The sequence below is a fragment of the Diabrotica undecimpunctata genome, chromosome 5 (assembly GCF_040954645.1).
Source record: "Diabrotica undecimpunctata isolate CICGRU chromosome 5, icDiaUnde3, whole genome shotgun sequence".
Taxonomy (NCBI): domain Eukaryota; kingdom Metazoa; phylum Arthropoda; class Insecta; order Coleoptera; family Chrysomelidae; genus Diabrotica; species Diabrotica undecimpunctata.
In genome coordinates, this window is record NC_092807.1 from 4,400,187 (window position 1) to 4,425,638 (window position 25,452).

A 25,452-nucleotide genomic window follows, 5' to 3' on the forward strand; every position below is an offset into this window, starting at 1 on the left:
AGCATACTTTAGAGGTTACTAACATTGAAGAAAATCATTTATTGGCCTCGTTTGATCGTCACATTTTAGCTTTCTCTTTTAAGTGAGTTCTGTGGCATCTTTACGTACAAACCAGCAGTTATTACAAAGCAGCAGTAACCAGCAGTTATTACAAAGCAGCAGTGATCTGCAAACGCAGTTTCATTCCAACGACCTTGGTACTATTTTTCGATTACGAAAATGTTCTGACCGAATCTTTCACCATGCTCACCCCTCACAGCTCACCAACTTACACGAAAAAGTCGAAAAAATTATCCAATAATCCTTCCATCATTATTCTGGCTTTACGACCCTGCGAGGGTCCTAGCCTCATCAAGAATTTCTCTCCACTCGTCCCTATCCATCGCCTTTCTCCGCCAAGCACGTATTCCTATATTTCTAATGTCTTCATCGATGTTATAAAGGAACCTTGTTCTGGGTTTTCCTCTTCTCCTCTGACCAATGGGTCTATCAAGGAGCGTTTTTCTAGCTAGGTCATTTTGTTCCACCCGCATTACACGCCCTATCCACCTCAGACGTCCTATCTTAATATGTTTTACGATATCAAGTTCCTGGTATATTCTATTTTTTTTTTTACTAAAGACACAGAAGTGTACTTACATTAAAATCTGGTCAGTAAGACCAATTATCAATTTGTTTCTAACTTAAATTACTAATGAAATCTTAAAATTAGGTGTCTACTCACTAGTGTCTTTCCTGTTATTTCTAATAACTAGCATTAAATTTAGCATGCATACTCGCACAACACTTTACTCTGCTTTTCACTCACTTATTATATCAGTTCAAAAGGCTTTGTTCTTTTGAGCCTTCTTTCTAGGTTCGTATTGTCGAGGAGCTGGATAGCCTCGACGTTTACATGATGATGGAGTCGTTGTTCATGGCTCCCTGCAATTATCTGATTGACGTCTTCCATCTTGAGGTCCCGGTGAAGGTCGTTGTTCCTAACGTACCAAGGCGCATCTACGATGTTCCTCAGTACTTTATTCTGGAATGTCTGGATTATTTTGATGTTACTAGGCTTGGCACAGCCCCAGAGTTGGCAGCCATAGGTCCATACTGGTCTCAGTATTTGTTTATAGATTAGGAGTTTATTATTTATGGATAGAGAGGAATGTCTTCCCATTAACCAATACATTTTCTTGTAGCGGATGCCTAGTTCTTCTCTTTTCTTCTTCACGTGAGCTTTCCAGCGAAGTTTCGCATCAAGAGTGATCCCCAAGTACTTTGCTGATGTTGCAATAGGCACTTGGACATCATTTATTCTAATAGGAATATTATTAATTCTCTTATTGGTAAAATTTATATGGACTGATTTATTCTCATTCAGTTTAATTTTCCATTTTTTGGTCCATTCATGGATTTTGTTTATTGAATTTTGTAGTTTTTCTGTAGCTTCTTCGACGGTGTCACTTACCGCTAAGACAGCAGTGTAATCTGCGAAGCTAGCTATGGTGTCGTCTTCTAGTTCAGGTATATCACACGTGTATATTAGATATAGGACTGGACCCAATACACTCCCTTGTGGAACACCTGCTTCAATATCCTTGAGATCAGTGTATGCATCTTCTTGTTTAACTCTAAAATGTCTGTTCGCTAGATATGATTGTAATATATTTGAATATTGTTTAGGCATGAATGATTTAAGTTTATGTATCAAACCCTTATGCCAGACTTTATCAAACCATCTAGGAAGCCACATCTGTGCCACATCTAGGAAGGTTGCAGAACAGACTTTTCTTTTCTCTAATGATCTTTCAATTATAGCAGTTATTCTATGCACCTGGTCAATTGTCGAATGCTTATTTCTAAATCCAAATTGATGATCTGGAATTATTTTCTTTTCTTCAATTATTGGTAGGATTCTTCGCAGGAAGAGTTTTTCAAACACCTTGGACATCACAGGTAGGAGTGATATTGGTCTATATGATGTTACCTCATTGGGGGGTTTCCCAGGCTTTGGTATCATGATCACCTCAGCTATCTTCCATAAATCTGGAACATACTGTAGTCTAAAGGCAGCATTTATTAAATTTGTTAATTTTACGATAGCTTTTCTTGGTAGATTTTTTAGCAGTCTTCCGGTAATGAGGTCATAACCTGGTGCTTTATTTGGGTCGATTTGTTCTTTAATTAACTCAGCTACTTCTTTTGGGGAAGTTGGCTTGATATTCTCATCTATTTGCTTTGGTTCAGGCCAATCCTGGTCATCGTCTTGGTCATCTTGCAACTTAAATGTGTTCTCTAGATGAATGGCAAATCTCTCTGCCTTCTGCTGATTATTTCTGGCCCAACTACCGTCTTCCAGTTTTATTTTTTCTTTTATTAATTCACGAATTTCTTTAGGGTAGTTATTCCCTTTAACTTTTGTTTTCAGTATGGGAGTGCAATCCCATGCTGAATCTTGAATATCTTTGACAAATAAATCTAATTCTTGATCTATCTGTTCAATTGTCTTTAGTGGCACGGCTAAAATGATCTTTTCTTCAAGAGTTACTTTAAGACTTTCCCAGTCTGTGAGCTTATTAGTTATATTCTATAAAGTTATATGGTATATTCTATAAATTTCGAAGTTGTATCGTCTTCTCCACACTCCATTATCATTCACTGTCCCATAGATTCACCTTTCTTTCGAAACATCCTAACATGTTTTCATTATTTTTTGTTAGAGTTCAGGTCTCTGAACCATATGTTAGGACTAACGTATTATTGTTTTGCAGAGTTTTATTTTTCTATTTCTCAATATAATTGTGGATTTAAGGAGGAGATTGAGCCCAAAATAGCATCTGTCGGCCACGCAAATTCTGCGGTAGTATTATTTTCAGTATTAAGGAGCGCTCCCAGGTATTCAAATTCGTTCACTGCTTCGATGACTTTGTTTTCTATAACAAGTGGTCGAAGGATTTGTGGTTGCGTGCTTATTTTCATATACTTCGTTTTGTTGGTGTTTATTATTAAACCCATTTTTGTAGCTGATTCTTTCAATACTACATACACCTCTCGTACAGCTGATGATAGCATAGGCCAGGATTCGCACTGATTTATTATACATATATTGAACCAGTGGTTGTGATTTGTGACATACGTCCTCTGAAACCAGCCTGGTATTTTCCTACTATCCGTTCGTATATGGTGCCATACAGTGAAATAGTACTGTGCAATAATCCTTTCACTAAAATAAAAATTCACGAATAACTCACTTGAGAGATTTGTAAGTTTGTTTTTGTTTGAATCCTTCATAAGTTGACGAATTTATGTCCATACAAAAATATTTTCTCAAAAAGCAGTAGATCCTTGACGTCAGGTTGGAAAAGAGTCCGTTATAGAAGCCTGATTTCCAAAAGCTTTATCTTCTCCGGTAACAAGTCAAGATCTCGAATGAGAACGCTCAGTTCTACATGACTAAACCTGTGCGGTTTATCTTTTCCCCCAAAATCTGCGTCATCATATGTATAATAGGAATTATTCACTGAATTGACATACTTCACACTTTAAACTACATAAAAACTAACATTAACAAAAAATTTTGTTGCACTAATACAACATAAGCATGGTACAATCACCGAATGAATACACAGGGTATGATATTGCGCATGACATTTGACAGCTGGCCCAGGAGTGTGACGTAGTCAAGACCGCTCGAACCACCTCGAACCCATTATTACAGCTTAACGTACACATTAATTTTGAAATTATGGTCAAAAAATGATCTAATTTTTTTTTAAATGTATTGTTTTGGTTATAATTGAATAAAAAATATATTTTAAGTAGCGTAAAACCTTTACTTTTCGTAGAGATTCAGGCGAAATATTTATTTTTGTTTTCATGCATATACTAATAATATAAGCACTCTTTTTGTATGCAAATCCGTTGAAATTTAAACATTTTCTGCAGAGGAAATACTGTGAATAGGTAAATAGTAGTAGATTTGCTTATTTTGATTCACTGTCACTCACTTCCTAGCAGTTTTACTGAAATAAAAACAAAATAAATTACAATAAAGAAAAATCTGTTTTACAATTCAATATGGTATTTTAGATGAGTTATAATGAAATTTAGTAAAATAAAAAATATACACATTACTATAACCTACCGATTATTATATGCAAAATTTACTTATCAAACAATATAATAATATGAAAATAAGACACAAATTAGTTCAAACGCAAAACACAATAAATATCGACTTCAGACGACTTTACACCGGCAAGACAGAAGGCTTGTATAAACACAAAAGTTCAACAATAATATCGGTTATCAATGGTGACTATTGCAAATTGCAAGTTATGAGATAATAAATATATTTTAAAGTAACTCAATACTGACTGAGTCATCTATTTTATAATAGAAAAATAATTTAGATATATGCTTACATATGTGTCAAATATCCACTTCGCAAGGGCTTAAAAAATTTAATGGGTAAAATTTAACCGGCGGCCGTATCCCAGAAGAGCGCGTAAAAAATTACCAGTAAGGCGCACCTGTGTCTGAGACTTGTGTGTACTTAACTTGTGGTGTTTAGTTACTGTTTATTTATACTGTATAGTATTTTTTTTGTAAAACTGAAAGATTTTATTTGCCATTGTATATCTGGTTTTGTACCTTTTTCAAAGTGCGCTGTGCAATTGCTTGTTGCAATAGTGACAATGAAGATAAAATCTTTAGGTTTCATACATTTCCTAAAGATAGTGTGACCAGAAAACTGTGGATTATATCTTGTTGTAGATAGGATAATTGTAATCGTAATACTGCAAGAATTTGTTCTAAACATTTTTAAACTGAAGATTACCAAAGAAATCTACAACAGGAACTTTTAAATTACGTTTCTAAAAAGGGTCTAAAACTCAAACCTGAGGCAGTACCTAGTCTTTATTTGCCTAAATCAAAATCAGCTACCCTTTTAACCAACCAAAAGAAACGCGTACAAAGAGCCGAACACAAAGAGTTCAAAAAGTATGTTGAGCAGCTTCTTACTACTTCTAGGTCAACGACGTAAGTCTAAATCATTACTTTTATTAATTATTAGTCATGAAACCTTAAATGGTTCTTTCATATCGATTTGTTAAGTAAGAAACTAGCCTCAGCCTGCTATGCAATTTGCAATAAGAACTGTTTCGGAGGAAATCAATTTAGCATCTTCCAAAATAACATATTTTTCTTTGTTAAATCATGTTATCATTATTAAAATATATAATGTTATCATTATTATAAACAATACCAAAATAATTTTATGTGTGAATATTACAAAAGATGTCATTTAAAATATGCAATATTGTGTGACCTCACTACACTCATATGCGATGGCCAGCTAGCTCATTCGATATAAATAAAGTTGACTTTATCATTATTTATTTTGATTTTGTGTTGAACATCTGAAATATCGAACTCTGGAGTATAAGTAATTTAACCTGCACCTACGTGTAATAAAAGATAATTAAAACTTGTTTTTTAAAGGATATCTATGTTAACAAAATAACTGTACCAAAAATCAATAAACTTAAATTAAGTTCAAAATTTTATTTATGATTAAATATTATAATAACATAATTTTATCATCTCTTTATAATTACTATAATTAAATTAGCCAAATTATATAAAAAAACTTAAAATTAAAATCTTTCCTATACAACTACATTCAAATGTTGCGGGAATAAGCGTTCTTGACTACGTCATGCGCGAAAGCGAACCGATTTTGGAACATTATGTATCATACCTTGTGTATTCATTGTACCATGCAACATAAGTAATAAGAAACTAACTTACTATCCTGGCTATTAGTAGGTTATGACATATTAACCAGTTGTTAATAGGCTATAACCTATTAACAGCTGGAAAACGTGTTGTTTTTTCATTTTTCAACAGGTGTGCCAACTTCCAAAAACAAAATTTTCCACAAACTGAAAACATATGTTGCTAAGATTCAACATGTAGTTTCAGTAATCAAACATATGTACAATTTCATATGTACAATTTCATTATAACAACTTAAATTCGTATATTTTCTAGAATTCGAGAAAAACGATGAGCCAGAAGAATCCAAGGAAGAACCTGAAGAAATAGACAAGACTATGCCTTGGGAAATAGCGGATTGTACATGTAAGAAAGCTTTTGAAGATTTTACTACGAAACAGTGTACGTGTCCACAATGTTTAGAAGATAAAAGGCGCAAAGAAGCGATGTTTATCGTATCGGGTGTATCCAATACAGATCAAGATGGAGTCGTGGAAAACGTCGTAAACATCGGGGGCGTTCAACAAAAACAATGCGATTGTCTTCATCAACATATGGAAAAAATTAAAAATATGGAGGTAATCTATTAATCTTTACGTATCAATAAAATCAGGTAGTTTATTAATGGATACTATAATTAAATATCAACATCAATGCAGTTTTTGCACTTTTATTAATTGCATAAAAAGTGTTTCATTCATCGTACATCCTTGTAAAATAACTGAAACAACTGCACTGAATAAAAATCAATAAAAATAAAATTTTGATTTAACTGCCCTGTTCTTCTTCTTCTTACTGTAACGTGATTTTATTTTTATTTACGGTCTTTTAATTTGTTATTAAAATGTTCTACACATAGTTTATTTAATCTTTATTTACATTTATTTTAATTTATTTATACTATCCCTATTTCTCTCCTTTCGAAGGTTGGCGATCCAAATGGCAATTGTAGCTTTGAAAACTGCTGCACGAAATATTTCTATGGAAGAGCGGTCAAACCATCATCTCAGGACTTTCAGCCACGAGTTCTGGCGTCTTCCAACTGATCTTTTGCCCTGAACTTATGATTTGGATTCATATTTTTCACCTCTCAACACATGACCCAAGTATTGTATTTTGCTCTCTTTGATTATGCTGAGTCATTCTTTTTATTTACTCATGTACCTCACCATTGGTAACTTTTTGTATCCATGGAATTCTCAGCATATGTCTGTATATATAGAGTAAAGTGCCCTAATATCGGATACTTTTTTTTGAACCCTAATATTAGTTTTAATACATCAATTAATTTATGAATATTTTAGAGCAAAACAAGTAATAGACTATAGATAATCATTTATTGAACAAAAATAAATCATTTTTACGAAGTAAAAAATAAAATTTAAATTTTTATAAAAAACGGTAAATTAAGACTGACAGAAAAAAATGTTCCTAATACCGGATAATAGGATAACGGGATAAAATTAGCCATGGAGGCAGAAATTACAAATATATGTTTCTTTTTTGTCTACATTGGTGCAGTCGGTGTGAGCCTACTTAAAACACTTTTAGCACTGAATCCATTGTTCGCCCGAGGTATCTTCAGAGAAGAGTCCAGTACAAAACATACATTTTGCTTCCTCTTCCCCAATGTCACACGCCATGTCAGAATCATCATCTAAAATGAATTCTTCATCTTCTTCAGATGAACTTAAGATAAAAGCTTCCTCTTTCTTAGCACTATTCTTTTTAACCTTGGTTGTCATTGTCTTCTTAGCAATAGATTTTTCTTTATTTTTATTTGTTTCTTTCTTTAATACTAGACTTGTAAAATGAAGTGGTGTAGTAGGTTTTAAGAGGCTCCATGAAAGCAGGGTCCACCGGCTGCGCAGTGCTTTCTGCTTTTGTGAGTAGAATGCGGCGGCAGACTAAGAATAACCACAAGGTTTTGGAGCGCCAAATTTATCGAGTCAATGTTCCGCGTGTGGGAGTAGTGACATTCCAATATTAATACAACTGGATCAGCTTCACTTGGTTTAACGTGGCTAATAAAATGTAACCGTGAAAATGTGATCCTCTTTCTGCAGAAGTTACCTGCTTTTTACCTTTTAAGGTGATTATTTTGGTATACTTTGATTTGTACAGACGTTATATATACCTGTCTCATCTACATTATTGATTCGACAGGGATTAAATTTCACCTTCTCCATCGCAGGTTCCAAAATTTCAAAAAAATTATTTACGTTTTCTTCTGTGAATCCTTTAATTATGCCAGTTGATAAAACCTGTAGTCCCCTTTAAAAATGAACGCAACCATTTGTAACCTCCTTTTTTCTAATTAATTGAAAACGGATGTTGTAAATTGTTCCGAATAGCTTTTTGAAAGGCTAATCTTCGAATATCAGAAGATCGCAGTCCGTAAAATCTTCTATCCATTTCTAGGCAATAATCGACCAAATCCGCTTCAATTTCTTTGGAAAACACTGGTGGATGTCCCATATTGGTTTGAATAAGTTCTTCAGGTGACTTTATTTTATTTTTTACGTAGTCTTCCAACGTGCTCTTGGGTACTATAAAAGTTTTTGAAGTTCGCAAGTACCCCATTTCTTTGTTTTTAACTGCAGTAACAGCTGCATGCATGGATTTACTATCCCATTTCTTTCGTTTTTGTTGATTTCGATGACATTTTATTTCTGAAATTAAAAAAAAAGCGTAAGAAATGAGATAAAATAAGCAAACATAGTGCAAAAATTATAGCATAATTCTTTCTTTTTGTCGACGAAAACATTAAAATGTAATTGTTAACACGACCTTAACTACGTAGAAATGACAGTAGATATTCTATATAAAAACAATTAAGAAATATTTTGTCTTAATATCGGATATCTGATATTATTAAGACAGTGCGACCATCTGATATTAGGCAAATTATCACCTGTTGTGAAGGTTATGTTTATATATTAAAAAAATCTTAGTAATCCACTGTCCACATGCACTTAATTAAAGTAGACATATTATAGACTAACTTAAACTACATAGTCAAATTTAAAAACTTAACTGAATGTGTAAAAATTGAGTTTACGACTAGCACGTGTAAAAACTCGTAATGCAAAAATGCGGATAACTTACTGTAGTGCCCTCTATGTTTTACTAGAGACGCTAAAATACTATTCGGCGACCTGGGTTTAGCTCCATGCTAAACTGGACATAGGTTTCTTGTTAATAAGATTACAGGTTTCTTGTTAATCAGATTACAGGTTTCTTTAAAACAGAACTAGCCGATCTTCTTCTTCAGTGCCTTATCCGGTCCGGATGTTGGCGATCATCAAGGCTATCATGGTTTTGTTGACTGCTCTGCGAAACAGCTCCGCTGAGGTCATCCCAAAACATTGTCGGATTTTTCAACCACGAGATACGACGGCGTCCCGGTCCTCTTCTGCCAAATACTTTACCCTGTATAACAAGTTGAAGAATTCGATATTTTTCTTCGTTCCGCATCACGTGGCCGAGGTACTCAAGCTTACGTTGTTTAATTAAATTAAGCACTTCTTTTTCTTTTGTCATGCGCTGTAGGACCTCAACGTTGGTGACATGGTCCACATAAGATATTTTTAGTATCCTTCTGTATATCCACATTTCGAAGGCTTCGATTCGTTTTTCAGTGGCTTGCGTCAGTGTCCAGGCTTCAACTCCATATAGTAACACTGGAAGAACGTAGCACCTCACTATCCGCATCTTGGTTCCCAAACTGAGATCACTGCAGCACAGCAAGGATCTCAACTTAATAAATGTAGACCGTGCCATTTCAATTCTGGATCTAATCTCTTGAGCGTAGTCCCATTGTACGTTGAGGGTAGTTCCGAGGTAAGTGAATCTGTCGACTCTCTGGATCTCTTCGCTACCTGCCATTAGTGCCCCGGGATCTAAATTTGTACGGCTGACAACCATGAATTTAGTTTTCTTAATATTGAGGTTCAGTCCGTATGTTACGCTCACAGTTCGCACTCGGTCTAGTAAGGCCTGCAGATCGTTTAGGCTGGTTGCTAGTAACACGGTGTCATCGGCGTAGCGGATATTATTGATGTATTCACCGTTCACTCGGATTCCCATGTCTAGGTTTGTGAGGGCTTCATTAAAAATCTCCTCAGAGTATATATTGAAAAGAGTCGGCGATAGCACACATCCTTGCCTTACTCCTCGCATGATCTTCACTTGGTCGGTCAGCTGGTCTTCGACCTTGACTTGAGCACGCTGGTTCCAGTATAAATTCATGATGATCCGAATGTCCTTCTCATCCAATCCTACTCTTTGTAGTGCGGTGACCATCTTCTGGTGCTGACAACGGTCAAATGCCTTGGCGTAGTCAATAAAACAAATAACATCACAACTGACATCGCGGCATCTCTGAAGTAGGACTTGTAAGGTGAAAAGTGCTTCACGTGTACCCATAGAATTGCGGAATCCGAATTGCATTTCACCGACATTTTCTACTAGCCGATAATAGGCAAATATCCGATATTATGGCACTTTACTTTACATTTCAAATGCATCTATTCTTTTTTCTGTTTCAGAGTCGATTGTCAAACTTTCACGGCCATACAGCAAAACAGAGAAAACGTAACATTTGATCATTCGAATTCTGAGCTCTAGACTAAGGTCTGATCTTGTAAAAAATGTGTTCATTTTCATGAGTGTTTTTCTCGCTTGTTCGATTCTTAACAAGATTTCTTTTTTTGGGTTATACTGGCTGTTGATATTTGCCCCCAAATATTTTATGTAACTTATCTGTTCTATTATTTGTCCCTTGGCGTACAAATGTACGTTTGTTTGTATCTTTAAAAATGTTAGAATTTTAGTTTTTGACACATTTAGATGTAAACTGAACATTTAGCTATGACGAACTATCACATTTATTATATTTTGTAGTTCTTGTGCGTTGCTTGCTATTAGAACGGTATCATCAGCATACCTGATATTGTTTATGCTGGTTCCTCCTGACCAATAGATATATCCATCTTTTGTTTTTTGTTTTCCTAACCAGGCCATCTTACTTCACTCATCTCCAAGATGTCTATTTTTATTCTTCTCATCTCGGCTTCAGTGTTTGCAAGTTTCCCAGACATGAATAAGTTGCGTACGTTCCATGTGTCAATGCATCCTGTCATATATTTGCCATTTAAGGGGTGTTCCGGACTAAGGGCCATTTTCTTGTTTCCGTCTGCCATTTAGATTTGTGGGAAATATAATGGGTTGGTTTTTCCGTTGCCTTCCCCATCTCAGTAGGTACCACAACTATTCAAACTCCGTCAGTCATGCTTGTAGTATTCCAGTTTCAAGCCGGTTCAGGATTATTTCCTCTGCGCCTTGAGCTGATTCTGACCCCTTTACCAGGGAAGGCTAGAAAATAAATAACTAGATTTTGGAAGGACAAAGAGACGGACATGATTTCTCTCAGTAGGGGATTGAGAGCAAAGCATGTCTCGTGTGGGTATGGTCGCTTCCCTGAAGTAGGCATATTCTCTACCGGGATCGTAGAAAAGTGTCTACCCGCTACCCCTAATTATCTCTATTAACACTAATACACTTTATTATTCCGACTTAAAGATGCAATATTTATTATTTCAGAGTCAGACTAAATCTAAATTCGTTTAGTATTTGTATATTTTGTGAACCGGTTCTGGATCTCCGTAAAAATGTGTCGATCTATTCCATTGGCCTCTCGAATCCAAGCTGCCGCCGCATATTCGAAGGTGCTTCGATGAATGATGGTTCGTCGAACGCCAAACAGATATTCGCCTCGTCAGGACCGGCTTCACATTACGTTCAGTTTTTCTTTTGGAGGTTTCTGATCAATATGTCAATTTTATCTTTAGATACTGTTTAATTTGTATTTTAAGAACGATCTCCAAAGTTTAAATAATATTAAAATGCTACGAGAAAATAGCTTCAGAACAACGTCCTATCATATTCTATAAAAATACAGCTTATACTAACTCCCCATAACAACAACCGGTCTTTACACAGCTATTCAATAATATTCGAGACAATTCCGGTGATTTAGTCATTTAATACAATTTTTTTCTCCTTCCTTTTTATCATTTTGATATTGTTTGAATATTTTTTGGCATAAATCCAAGTATTATTTACTTACTTTCCAGGAGTATAGACAAAGAGTCAAAGCCAGACTCCAAATGAAGTACCATGACGATAAATATTGCATTGGAGGTGTTGCAACAACTAAATATGGCCCAGTTTACTTCAACCAAGGTGTCCAAAAAGAAATTTCGTGTACTTGTATTACAGATCATCTGAAAGAAGAAGAGGAAGCTAAGAGGCGAATGCCCGAGAAACCCCATACAGGTACAGTTAAAAATAAAATTTGTTATTTATATAATTAAACGATTAGTAACGGGTTACTCCTTTTTTTTTATCGAATATCACGTTTTCTCTAGTGTTTATTTATAAAATTTAACAGCTAATAAACTAAAAATGTAAACTTTCTCCTCAATAAAAGTCCTTATTTCAAAATTCAGTTTCAGAATTTCAGTTAAATTAGTTTCAGTTTGAAACGAAGTGCGTACGGTCCTGATTTCTCTGTCTATCGCCAAACTACCACACACCTACCACTGTGCCGATATGAGTGGCATCGCTGCGCGCCGTAAGATCAACACTGTATTCTAACTGTGGCTTCTGCTATAGATAGATTCACTAATACAGAAGAATTCGATCTTCTACAGTTGTCTTTAACAATTTTATGTAAATATAATTTGTTCCAAAAGCTTCAGAATTAATTTATTTTTTATCAATTGTTCATTTTGAATTGTAGGCCGAATTAAGTACGCTATAACTGGTGTAACAGCTAAAGAAGACAAAAACTATTTTACGATAAGTCATGCTGTACATACAAAACCTTGCCCTTGCTTAACTATGTATAGGACCTACAAACAGGAGCATATGTGGTGTTTTGATGTAAGTTTTATTCATTTTAGTTTTTTCACAGTTTTTGTATCAAACTGTACTCGTGACGCAATGCATATTTATCCTGATATTAAAAATAGAAAGTCGATTAGAAGGATTTATGGCAATGCTATCCAGGAAAAATGAAAAAGCTTCCCATATGGTCCAATTGAGTCTGATTTTTTTTTAATTTTTAGTTTGGTAAAAAAAATATTCTTTATAAAAAGTTTGGAATGATTTAAAACCTAAAATACAAACATCATATATTAAAGTTATGGCGATAAGCTAATTACGAAGTAAATTTTTGTATTCAAAAATTAAATAAAACAATCTCATAATATTAAAATTTACATTTTCGCAAATAGTTTATATACATAAGAAATAGAAATGTGTTTTTTCAATATGTTTATTTACTACAGATATTAGATATGCTCGACACTTTAATTATACATTTTGAGTGCGTTGCATCTATGGGAAACGAAATTAATATAACGACCAGCCCTATAATAAAAGTTTATGGCCTGGCTTTTAAAAACAAAGAACGCGTGTTCTGTGTTGAGTTTTAGTTTTTAGTAATCATTGAGACACAATTTGGATCGGTCCGCGATACATACAATCCCTTCGAGAATTAATTACGTTTTACGAAATAAATATTAACAGTTTTTTTTACGTTTTATTCAATTTTATTTTTTGTTTCCGTGGTAAATAAGTTTATCAAACGCATCCACACAACCACGGAACAACGTCATAATCGCGGTTTGTCAAAAAATAGGAATTTTATGTTCATATTTTTTGACAAACCTCGTATATTACTAAAAAAATTAATATTTGATGATTGTAGTTTAGGTTTTAGAACATGCAGAAAAGAATAACTTTTTCATAAAACCAAAAATAAAAGTTTTCCATATGTTGAGGACTTAATTGGACACACTGTATATATTTTTTGTTTAAAATGTTTATTTTTATTCAAAAATAATACTCTACTTTGTTTTAAGACTTTCTACGAGTATATAAATATTACTCAAAGAGAGCTAGAAGAATACGAATTAGAAAAACCATACGAATACGAAGACCTAGACCTAGATCTAGACCTTCAACACGAACCTACTGTCGAACCAGCTTTAACTCATTGTCCACAAGAGGATGAAAGGTAATTCATTTTTTTTAGTCAGCTAGATTCGTGTTGTTTTTTGATTCTTTTCATAGTACTGATTTCATTATTAAAGTTGTTCTGAAGCTAATTTTAATCAATATTAAAAGTTTTGTTAGAATTTGATTAAAATTTCATATAATATGTGTATATGAAAGAGTTTTGTTTAAAATTTCCAAGTGAAAATACAAACATTGTCCGGGATTTAAGAGAGAAAGATATATTTCTCTATCTTGGGATATTTGGGTTCACGGTATGTCCAGCAAATTTCTATTTTGCTACTATTGTTCCTATTAGAAAAAAACTGAGTGACAGATACAATGTTGGAGATAACAAATTCCTCGTTCTCTTTGCTTTTATCCCAACATTTCTCCATCAATATCTATCTTGGGCCATACCAACTATAATTTCCTCACAGACATGTTCTGTTTAAGTGTCTTTACCAAGTTTTCGTTGGTGTTCCTCCCCTACTCCCCCCAGGAACCATATTAATTTATGCTCCCTCCTTTTGGCATCAATTGGTGCCACACCTAAACTTGTTTCTTCTCTTGTTATTCGTCTTTCTTTTGTAACTTCCGAGCGGACGATGTTTTATGTTAAACACCGGATGTCGACATCTTTTTTATTGAGATAATTCGTTTTTCGATTTCTATGGCTTCTTGGTTTATGGCTCCCATTCGTTTCTGTACCAACAAAAATTAAGTAAAAAAAGAGTTCATAAATTTATTTAAAAATTTCACTCGCAATTATCATTACAGGGTAGATGGCTCACAACCAAAACAAGAATGCCCTTATAGTAAAACTGAAGAACAAAACGGTGCTTTACTTTGTCAAGAAGTTTGCACACTTAACTCATCTAATTACAAAATATGTTCCGAATGTGGGAAATGTGTGGCCTTAGATTATATAACCAATCAATGCGATTGCCGAAAAGAAGATAAATGTAGAGAACAAAACAATTCGCCTCCTAGCCAAGAGGTGTGCCCGTTTCAGCCGCCTAATTACAAAATTTGTTCTGAATGTAAAAAATGTGTGGCTTCAGATTCTGTAATCGACAACTGCAACTGTCGATCTTCAAAAGAGACAATACAAGACGAATGTGAATGCCGAAAGGAAGGTAAAAGAGAACAATGCGATCGTTCTCATAGTCAGAAAGTGTGTCCATTTCAGCCACCTAATTATAAGTGTTCTGAATGTGGAAAATGTGTAACAATGGATTCTACGATAGATCAATGTGATTGTGCATCTTCAGAAGAGACAATAAGAGCCAAATGTGAATGCCGCAAAGATTTGTGTAGAGCACCGGTCGAAGTAAGTATAATAAAATTTTTCCCAAAAGTTTAGTTATATTGTATTTTTTAATGCTTGACAGTACGCTAGATGATCTGCTGTTAATACACGAGTACTGGGACTTTTACTCTATGGATAAAATGACAACGCACGAAACGATGTGTGCTTGTGATAAACAAGTCTTATGACAGAATATTTCAATGGTCTTTATAGAGGACTCATTAAAGAACAAAAATTCTAAATATCGATACTTTTTTGTCTCAGTTTAGTAGAAGAATTTATAAAAATAATATGACCACCCCAACAAACTTCTAATAGAACATAAAATGCAAATGAGCTGTGTTATAAAACTGTCCTGTTACTAATTATCAAACAGAGTATATTATCACTGATTCACTTTCACTGATCACACAATCACTTTTAAAGTTTTTGGTATATGAAGCCCTTCCTTCTTCATTTTTTGGTTGCAAAGTTTTCAATCACTTTATTATTAAAATTTTCAATGCCATTTACAAAATGTTTTTCTGAAGATAGAATACTTAAAGCACTAAGTCGTTCTTCCTTCATGGTATTTCTAAGGAAAGTTTTAATTCGTTTTAGCATCAGAAACATCGTTCTGCTTCAGATGTTGACAATGGAATCGTAATTAATATACTTAAAAGTTTAATATGTAGTTTCTTCAAATGTAGGTAATGTACCCAGAGGTATTACTTAATTCGTCTCGCTGATACAGTACTTATAATTCAGTTTTAAGCCAAGTTTTGTTTAAAAATAAAAATTGTCTGCATGTTTCAAAGAAATGATTCGGGGAACTAATGCTGATAAGCAGAAAACTTCTACGACATAAATAAATTAGAAGCAACTAAATGTTCGGAGAAGGTAATAGTCCAGGAAATGAAGCATTTCACCTCGCAATTTTTTCGTCCTGCGTGGATTGACTTGAAATTTTAACAGAAGGTAGGTAATAAGGATCAAAATCTATATCGAACCAAAGTGCGCCAAAGCCTTGGGGGTGGTTGCCACCCCATCTCGGGGGTGAAATTTTTTTATACGTTTTAACCACAGGTTTCGATTAAAAAAGTGATTCTAAACAAAAAATGTTCTATACATTTTTTTTTGTAAAACTGATATTTTTCAAGTTATTCGCGATTGAAAGTAACAACTTTTAGACGAAAAAATCGACGTTTTTAATCGATTTTTCGCGAATAACTCGAAAATGGTGCATTTTATCAAAAAAATTGTAGAGAACAAATTTGTATCTTTTAAAAAGACAAATACAATTCATTTTTTAAAATGTTTTGCGATATAATAGGAACCGAAATACGGCCTATCAATGTTCAGCGGTTTTCTTCAAATGCCAAATTTGAAAGATTCAAAGTCAAATATCGGAAAAAAATGCATTTTTGGAAGAAAACTCATAGAACCTTTTTTAAAGAGCATAAATAGACCTATCATGAAAAAAAAAAGACTATAGCTCAAAAATTGAGTGAGTTATGATGAAAATAAGGTCAATACCTCATTTTTTTACGAAAAAATAGATGAAAACAACCCCCTAACTAGCCCCATAATTAAAATCGATCTTCACCCTTCTGCAATTCTCTTTGTACATGTATTGTTAATACGTCCAAGAAGTTTGACCCATTTAAAATGCTTAGTTTTAGAAAAAGTACAGCTTAAAGCGAGAAACGATTTACAATTTCATATTTTTTACCCTTCTTTTTTTAAATATCCCCGAAAATACTGAATATATGAAAAAAATTAAAATGTACTAAATTGTAGCTTTTTTAATGACTAAAATTTTCCTTTATTTAGATTTGTTGTACAATAAATATTTGGCGAGATATAGCTGTTTAAAGCATCGATTTACGATCAAGCACCATCTTTTTCGAGCCCTTTAAACTCACCCCATTTAAAAACCAAGGGTTCCAAAAAGATTTAATCCACAGATCCTTGTAGCTCTTAAAAACCTCTACAAAATCGTTTTTGAAGAAACACTCTATCGTTAAAAATGAAGGAAATACGTTAAAAAAACCAATTAATTTTTATTAACTACTTATAGCGGAATTCAAGAATTAATCTATTCAATGCCATCAAAGTGAAGGTGAAGCTGACGGGCTAGTCGTTGAATTGGCTATTCAGGATAGGTCAGATTTACAAAAAATCGTTGTAGCAGAAGATATCGACATCCTTGTTGTCTTAACAGCCAGAGCTAATTTAGAAAAAAATAGAGAAAGATATTTATTTTCTCAAACTTGGGAAACAAAATTCTTCTTCTACATTATATTCATCTAAAAGTTTTGAAATAGGGTACCCAGATAGTTCAAAATTAATAGCTTTTTCCCATGCTTTTACTGGCTGTGATACTGTATCTGCTTTTTACAATAAAGGTAAAAAAAATTTTGATATTCTTCAAAAAAGACCGGACATGAGGGAACATGCCGAAATTTTTTACAGTAGTACTGCTAAGCTTAAAGATATTTTAGATGCTGGCAGATACTGTGCAATAATATTGTACGGAACTGTTAAAGACACGCAGCTTACCAAGTTAAAAAAAATAAAAGATTTGGAAGCTTTTCTCGAGCAGATGCGGTACGAACAGTTCATCAAAGCTACAACGAAAAACTGTGCGGTTAAGCTATCATCCCTTCTGCCCACTGTTGATGCCTTAGATGGGCATTCAAAAAGATGCTATTACCAAATTCAACAGTGGCTTGGCAATGAAAATATCAGAGCAACAGATTGGGGATGGTATTCCAAAGATGGTTTGTTATTACCCGTACGCATGAACAAACAACCTGCACCCGATGAACTTTTGAAAATTATTTTTTGCCAATGCAAAAAAGGATGCGGCGTTTCATGTGGGTGCAGAAAAGTTGGTTTATACTGTAACTCTACTTGTTCTGGCTGCTCAGGTGAAGGGTGCAATAATAGTCCACCAATAATTGAAGAAGATGAGGATGACATAGATCACGATGAAGATGTAATTGATGACGAATAAAATTAATATTACAATTGTTTTACCTATAAATGTAAATATTTTCAACTATTTATGTAAATGTATAAGAATATATAGTGCCTTTTTATGTTGATAAATTTTTTGTATTTAATTCTACTTTTTTCAATTTATATCTATTAAATTAGTTTATAAAAACTGCAATGTTGTAAAGGGTAATTTTCAAAAGTTGAAAAGTTGCAAAATTTTGGCAAAAAATTGTTTTCACCTATAGCACTCATAACAATTGATTTTTAAGGGTTGAAAATTTATGAAATTGTATTTTAAAGTATAAAAAAATCACTATTTAACTAATCCAAACCAAATTTCACTCATCTTAAGATTTGTAATGTTATTTTACAATTTTTGAAAATTAGGGGTAGTTTTCACCCCTAAGAACAATCAGGGTTCATCGGCATGACATAAACTATAAAGCAGAGGGTGAGTTGAGCTTAAATCCAAATTTTTATCCAAATCGATCCAAGGCGAAATCATTTTTTTAGAATTAGTAATTTTTTACATTAATCTCTAACAAGGGTTGCTTTTTAAGGGTTGAAATATGATGGAACTCTATTCAAAAGTATAAAATAATCATTATTAACTAATTCAAACCAAATCTTACCCATATTCAGGTTTAATATGTTATTTTATAATTTTTGACAATTAGGGGTAGTTTTCACCCCTAAAACCATTCAGCGCACTTCGGTTCGATATAGATTTTGATCCTTAGGCTATTACCTACCTTCTGTTAAAATTTCAACTCAATCCATGCAGGACGAAAAAATTGCGAGGATTTAACTTTTTTCGAGCTTCATTTCCTGAACTATAAACCTTGTTTTTATTTGTAACAAAACTGGATCGCTTATCCCTAAGGCTTCCCGTTTTCTGCTGGGCCTGTCCTCTTCAATTCGCGCCTTTTTTTATTGGTTCATCATTATTATTATCTGTTTGTCTCTGGGACCTGTTTATTTCTTCTTGAATGTTACTAATAATGACGTCCATCTGCTCCCCTATACCTTGAATTGCTGCTTTAAAATTCTCCAAATCTTTTTATTTGGATTTTAAACATTTAAAATGCTGATACAGAAGTAAAACACTTCACATTTGGATTTAGGTATAAAACATATTAAAACTTTTAAAAAAGTGTCGTCAAAATTTATACAGTAGCATAACGTGACGTTTTCGATCTAGATCAGATCATCTTCAGTGCCTTCTTTTGTAATTGAAGCTAACACTAAAATTGTAGCTGTGACATCAATATATGGTTTTACATTGTTCCAAATTTAAATTCTAAGGTGACTCTAGGTCGATGACATTGGATAAAATTTAATACTTAAAGAGCAACATGTCTCTTTGCTCGACTTGAACACATGGTTCTTGTTAGTTGAAGTAATAACAATTTTCCAAACACTAATCTTCAAAACAAACTTAAAATATATTTCGATAGGATCCATGCGTATGTAAGTCCGATGAAATAGTCAAAGAAAAGGATATCTGTAGTTGTACCGAAGACCCTTCACATAAATGCACCTGCTTCGATGATCCTTGTAATTGCACGGAAGATCCTTCATATAAATGCACCTGCTTTGATGATCCCTGTAATTGTACCGAAGATGCTAATGACGCATGCACTTGCTTTGATGATGAACGATTCAAAGCGACAGAAACGCAGTGTGGAGACGGATTCGGCGATTCTGATTTCAAACGATTTCTTATACTTGACAAAATACCTTGTAATAAACGCAAACAGATGGAGATTTTAAAGGTAAAGTTTAAAGTTTTTAAATATTTCAATTCTGATTATATTTAGCTCTTGAATTTTCCACTGTTTTACGGTGTATTAATCAATTTTGGCTATTTTATTTTCTTTTAATTCTTCTTTGTAAAGATTAATCACTTTCTTAACACAAGAGATATTTACAGCAGACCTGGAAGGCATCGATGAGGGCGTACTAATAAATGTAGAACGTCTGAAAAATTTCTGATGTGCAGATGACACAATCTTTGCAGGTAGCTTACAAGAATACGGCCTCAAGTTTAATATTAAAAATAAATAAAAAATTATGATTGTTAGTAAAAACTATGTACCGTTACAACAATTAATAATCAAACAATCAATTCACAACCTCTTTCTTGATACAAAAGTAAGAATGCTGCGATGCTACGTCTTCTCTGTCCTTTTTATGGTGTTGAATCGTGGACCTTGAACGAAGATATGTACAGAAAACTGGAAGCATTTGAGATGTGGCCATATCGGAGAATACTTAAGATCCCGTGGACTGACCGAGTCACAAATGAGGAGGTCGTCAAAAGAATGAATAAGAACCGAGAGGTACTGACCACCATCAAATCTCGAAAGTTAGAATTTTTCGGACATATTATGCGAAATGAATCCAGATATGCTCTCCTTCGAGCCATCCTACAAGGAAAAATATTTGGAAAACGAGGTCCAGAAAGAAGAAAAACATCTTGGTTAAATAACCACGAAATCTGGTTCAATACAACATCTGTGCAGCATTTCCGCGCTGCTGCAGATAACGGAAAGATTACCATGATGATCGCTAACACTCGTAACGGATAGGCATATCAAGAAGAAGAAGAACAACCCTTATCCAACAGTAGAGGAAAGATATAACATCGTAGGAACCTGATTTTTATGGGCACTGACAAATCGTGGCATTTGAATAGCTTTGCCATTTTTTGAAATGCAGATCTTGCTTTCTCTATTCTAGAATGTATTTGTACGGAATGATCCCAATTTTCATTGACGTTTATAGGAAGGTAGGTTTATGTTTTTACTCTTTATTGGTTGACCATTCACACTGACTCCTTCAATTTGCTGTTCCTTCTTAAAGATCATCATACATTTGGTTTTCTTAATGTTCAGTGAAAGTCCATATCTCTGACTCACTTCTGTGATTCTATTTATTAATTCCTGGAGGTCTTCATAACTGTCAATAGTATTTACGTATTTAGTAGACCAAACCCAAACTTTCCTACACCAAAATCACCAATTAATTCACAGCTTTTTCCTTTACCAATTTTCGCATTTAAGTCACATATAATTGCTCTAACTCTTCTTCTGGTTTATCGCTGGTTGGGGCATAGGGATACGTTGTAAAACATTTGACCGGAGTAGTATTCAATTGGATTATTATTAATCTTTCAGAAACAGGTATAACATTTATACCATATTGACGTAATTGAGGATTACTCCAACCCCATACATATGTTGACCGTCATAATTTCTCGAGTGGTATACCATATAGTTGTTAACAATTCAAGTACTACTATTTGGCCATCTCATTTCGCTTATGCCCATTATACCTACTCCAAGTCTGGACATATCTTGAATGGTATTATGAAGTTTTCCAGCCTCATACATTGTCTTCACATTCCAGATACATATTTTGATAATCAACTTAAAGGTAACGGCCTGGGAGGCCCTGTGATCTAGAGATGGATCACCTCCCCTGTCATATATTGGCTTCTGTATTCTATGATTAGTAGCTGTTTCCACTTTAGTTGTATTTGCCATGATAGCTGTACTAGAGATGTCGTCAGAGACCTTTAATGCAGTGATTTCTCGTTGCCTTCTGCATTCTGATGCCGTTGACCACTTTCTTGGTTCTTCCGCCTTCGAGACCAATTTCTCAATCTTAGGACAACAGTGTGCCCTTCCACTTACTAGTTCATCTGCCCGAAGCCGCTGGCCAGTAAATGGTGGATTGCTTATCCCGGCAAACTCTCAGACGTCAGAGCCTCAAACCAGATATATTATTTACAATTTATAAATTGCTGCAAAAATAAAGGTTTTTTTAATAAGCTCGGTCAACGTTGGGATGTTACAAATTGAGCCCCACCTTGGGCGCCAATTTGTAACGTTCCAACGAACATTCATTGGACGTCAATCTATGACGTGCCAACGAATATTCATTGGGTGCCAATTTGTAACCCTTCGAGGCTCAATTTGTAACATAGCAACGTTGAGCTGCTGTTGTCAACTTGTAACCGCAAACCTTAGTTTGCTGCTACAACCCGACTAACATCACTAACAACGTTGGAGCGACAAATCGTTTCCCGTTGGGACCAATTTTTAACGTCATAACCCCTAATGTATTAATTGCAAAATTGCTACATTAGACGTTATACGAAACACTCCCTGGCTAGCTCACTCAGGACGTGAATATGGCCTACTCTGGAGCAACACATGCAAACAAGTAAAAAGAAGAAACAATACACAGTTAAATTAACACATGTTTATTAAAATTAAAAAAAAATGACAGAAAAATACATGTTTAAATATGATATTGAATTTGAATAAAAATTATTCGACTTCTTGCTACAGTGTTACATTATAGTAAAGAAAAATGTTTGTCACCAAATCCTAGGTTTTATCCTGGTCTTTTCTGCTATGGTTGTTAGCAAGCCATGTTGTTAGCTATGGATTTTCTTGCCCCGGAGTCAACTCTCCTATCGGAATGATAGTGCCATTCTCAGGCCGGTTGGTCTTCTGGATATTAATAGAATTTGACCCGCATCTGAGAAATGTATCCCGGAGGTTGACTAAAATGAAGAAAAACACACCTTGCTTCAGAAAATGGTGAAACCAAAATGAGAGACCTTGCTTGGGGGATGAATAGGTGACCAATCAAATTTAACAAAATTTTATCATTATTCACCCAAGCAAGTCGAGAAACAATTCTTATTTATGTATTTATCAAAAGCAAATAAGTAAAAGTAAGGATATATAATATTTTAAAGCAAATGGTAATTACTATGTAGATACTGAAATATATATATATATATATATATATATATATATATATATATATATATATATATATATATATAAAGAAGATAGATTTGGACGCCAACTGGTTTTTATACCAAATACCAGTAAAAATGAAAAGAGAATAATGAATCAATTAAGTAACGACATAATTCTGATACAATCTATATCTGAGAAAATATATAGAAAAATAAGAGATACAATAGAGGATATAGAAGAATATGAATTATGACAGAAGATATGGAAATTGGGGAATAGAATTAACGAAATATATTAACATAAGAAAGAAAGCAGGCAATGTAGCAGTTATAACGCTACAAATTGTTTATTTATTTTCATTTTGATATAGATATACATTTTACAACTTTAAAGTTTAAAATAGCTGTGTAGGATTTTTACGTAAAATCGACGATCCTTCACAAATTGATTGGGGTATGTATTCTTTGGAATAGAGAGCTACTCTTTTCCCACATTTTGAATGCAAGGGCACTAACATCGACAGAGATAGGAAGCGATCATAAGCTAGTGTTGTGTAAAATCCCAATGAAATTGGAAAAAGGGGGTACATACATGGCCACAACAGAATAATCCTCTCAGATCAATCCTCATGCCAAGGACTTGCTTAAATAGCCAGTTACGAGAAAACTCAGATAAAAGGATTGTGTGAATAAGGATGCTAGAAAAATTGATATGACAAACTGGCAAGTGTTTGAACTGAATCAAAAGTACTATAAAAAATAAATAGCGATAAAGATCTAGGACCTTTTGAGTTGTAACATCAGTATTGGTGATAGATTTTTTCTGAAATATTTCATTTTTCTCATTAGACTGCACTCTTTTAGGAACAAATTCATATTCAAATTTTCAAGATCCTGCTTCTTTGTATGTTTAATAACAACCTAACTTACCAACTTGACCCATTTTTTTACTTATACATTTCAGAAACTGCTAGAAGGTTTAGCGATGGATGGATACCCTTTAGCTAAACTTCCAGATGCTCATAAGCTACCAATATTCCGGCTGTGGATGCAAATGAGATGCGGCAAAAGTTGGACACAACGACAAAAAAGTATAACCCATTTTATTGTTTGTTCTTTCATCGTTATATAGTGGATTAAACCACTACAGCGGTTATAACAATTACTACTGGCTTACTAGTAATATATTTTCATAGTTTGACGTATTTTCTTCCAGGAGCATTTAATCAATTGACCAACAAATATTTGATGCACACAAATATTTGTTATCAGAAGATTAAAGTACCCAAAATGCCGATCTGTCCACATATGGCCGATAAATTTAACTGGAACCATTTCGAACTCCTAAGGGAGATGGTAAGTATAAAGTTTGAGGATGAAGTTCTTCAAACATCGTGTACATTTTATATACGGTCAGTTGTTCCTTAAGGTATTGTCTTTCGTTTCCAGCATAATGGGTATTTTTGATCGGAAACGAATTAATATGGTTAACTATAAGTTGGATTAAATTAGCAGGCTTTGAGTTTCCTGGAACTTGTTTTTTTCTCATATTATCTTTCCCAGCAGATAAAAGATGATACAAACGATAAACCCTTTCTTTAGTTACAGCATGCAATGATAGGAATGCCTTCTTACAAACCTCTACCTTTCTTTCACTATTTAATATCGAGTATTTGTATACTGTATTGTGGCCCTTTATTCTATTTTCGTCTTATACTTTCGGGCGTTTTCTTTTAATAGGCACCGTGTAAAGTAAAGCTTGCAAATAGGCGTCTTGTTCATTTTTAGTTTTGAAACTGTAAAATTTAGTAAAAACTTCTTGTTTTTCTGCATCGGAAATTTTCTCAAAGCATTTTATTTTGCGTCTAAAATATAAAAATGTCACCTGACATATTAAACACAACTTTATAAGAGTAACTTACGTACACGAAGTACCAAACTCTTTTTTAGAAACGGTCCTCCCTTTATAATCTGTATATTCTAGGCCTTCTATTCTTGCCTTTTTTTATCTTTTCACACTTATTTAACACCTTTTTTCCGTTTTAAAACTTGTAAATTAACACCACTAGTATCTATTTCCGCCATTATTGTTTACAAAATTAGAAATGTCAGTTGTATTTTGTTTCACAAACAAGACAGGTCTGCTTTGTGTCGTGTTTCTTAAATAAACGAAGTAAAAATCTGTGTATAATCATTGTATAATATCGTACATACAGGGTGTTTCAAAAAAAGGTAACCCCGTCTCTAGGGTAGGTAAAAAACTGAAAAATAATTGGGGTTTTGCTTAGTAAAAAATTTTTGTAACGCCATCCGTTTTCAAGATACAGGGCGTTGAAGAAAAAAAAATTTTACGCATTTTTTACGATTTTGCCGAAACTACTGGCAACATTGTAATGCAATTTTATACGAATATGTTTTGGAAGCTGATACATCCTATGAATTTGTTTTTATATCTGATTCTCATAGAGGGCGCTTGTTACACGGATCGTACTAAGTATTAGTCAATATAACTTTTTTAAGAGTATAATTATTAATCAAAATTTCAAGT

At 33.8% G+C, this 25,452-nt stretch overlaps 1 protein-coding gene across 1 annotated transcript in view; it reads left to right on the forward strand.

Moving 5' to 3' along the window:
- Positions 1–25,452, forward strand: part of LOC140441008 (uncharacterized) — a 46,895-nt gene that overhangs the window by 18,449 nt on the left and 2,994 nt on the right. Inside the window, exons 9-16 of the mRNA XM_072531395.1 lie at positions 6,043–6,344; positions 11,904–12,105; positions 12,572–12,714; positions 13,698–13,852; positions 14,611–15,163; positions 19,582–19,899; positions 23,869–23,995; positions 24,121–24,260. Coding sequence (XP_072387496.1) covers positions 6,043–6,344; positions 11,904–12,105; positions 12,572–12,714; positions 13,698–13,852; positions 14,611–15,163; positions 19,582–19,899; positions 23,869–23,995; positions 24,121–24,260 — 1,940 coding nt within the window. The remainder of the gene's footprint in view (positions 1–6,042; positions 6,345–11,903; positions 12,106–12,571; positions 12,715–13,697; positions 13,853–14,610; positions 15,164–19,581; positions 19,900–23,868; positions 23,996–24,120; positions 24,261–25,452) is intronic.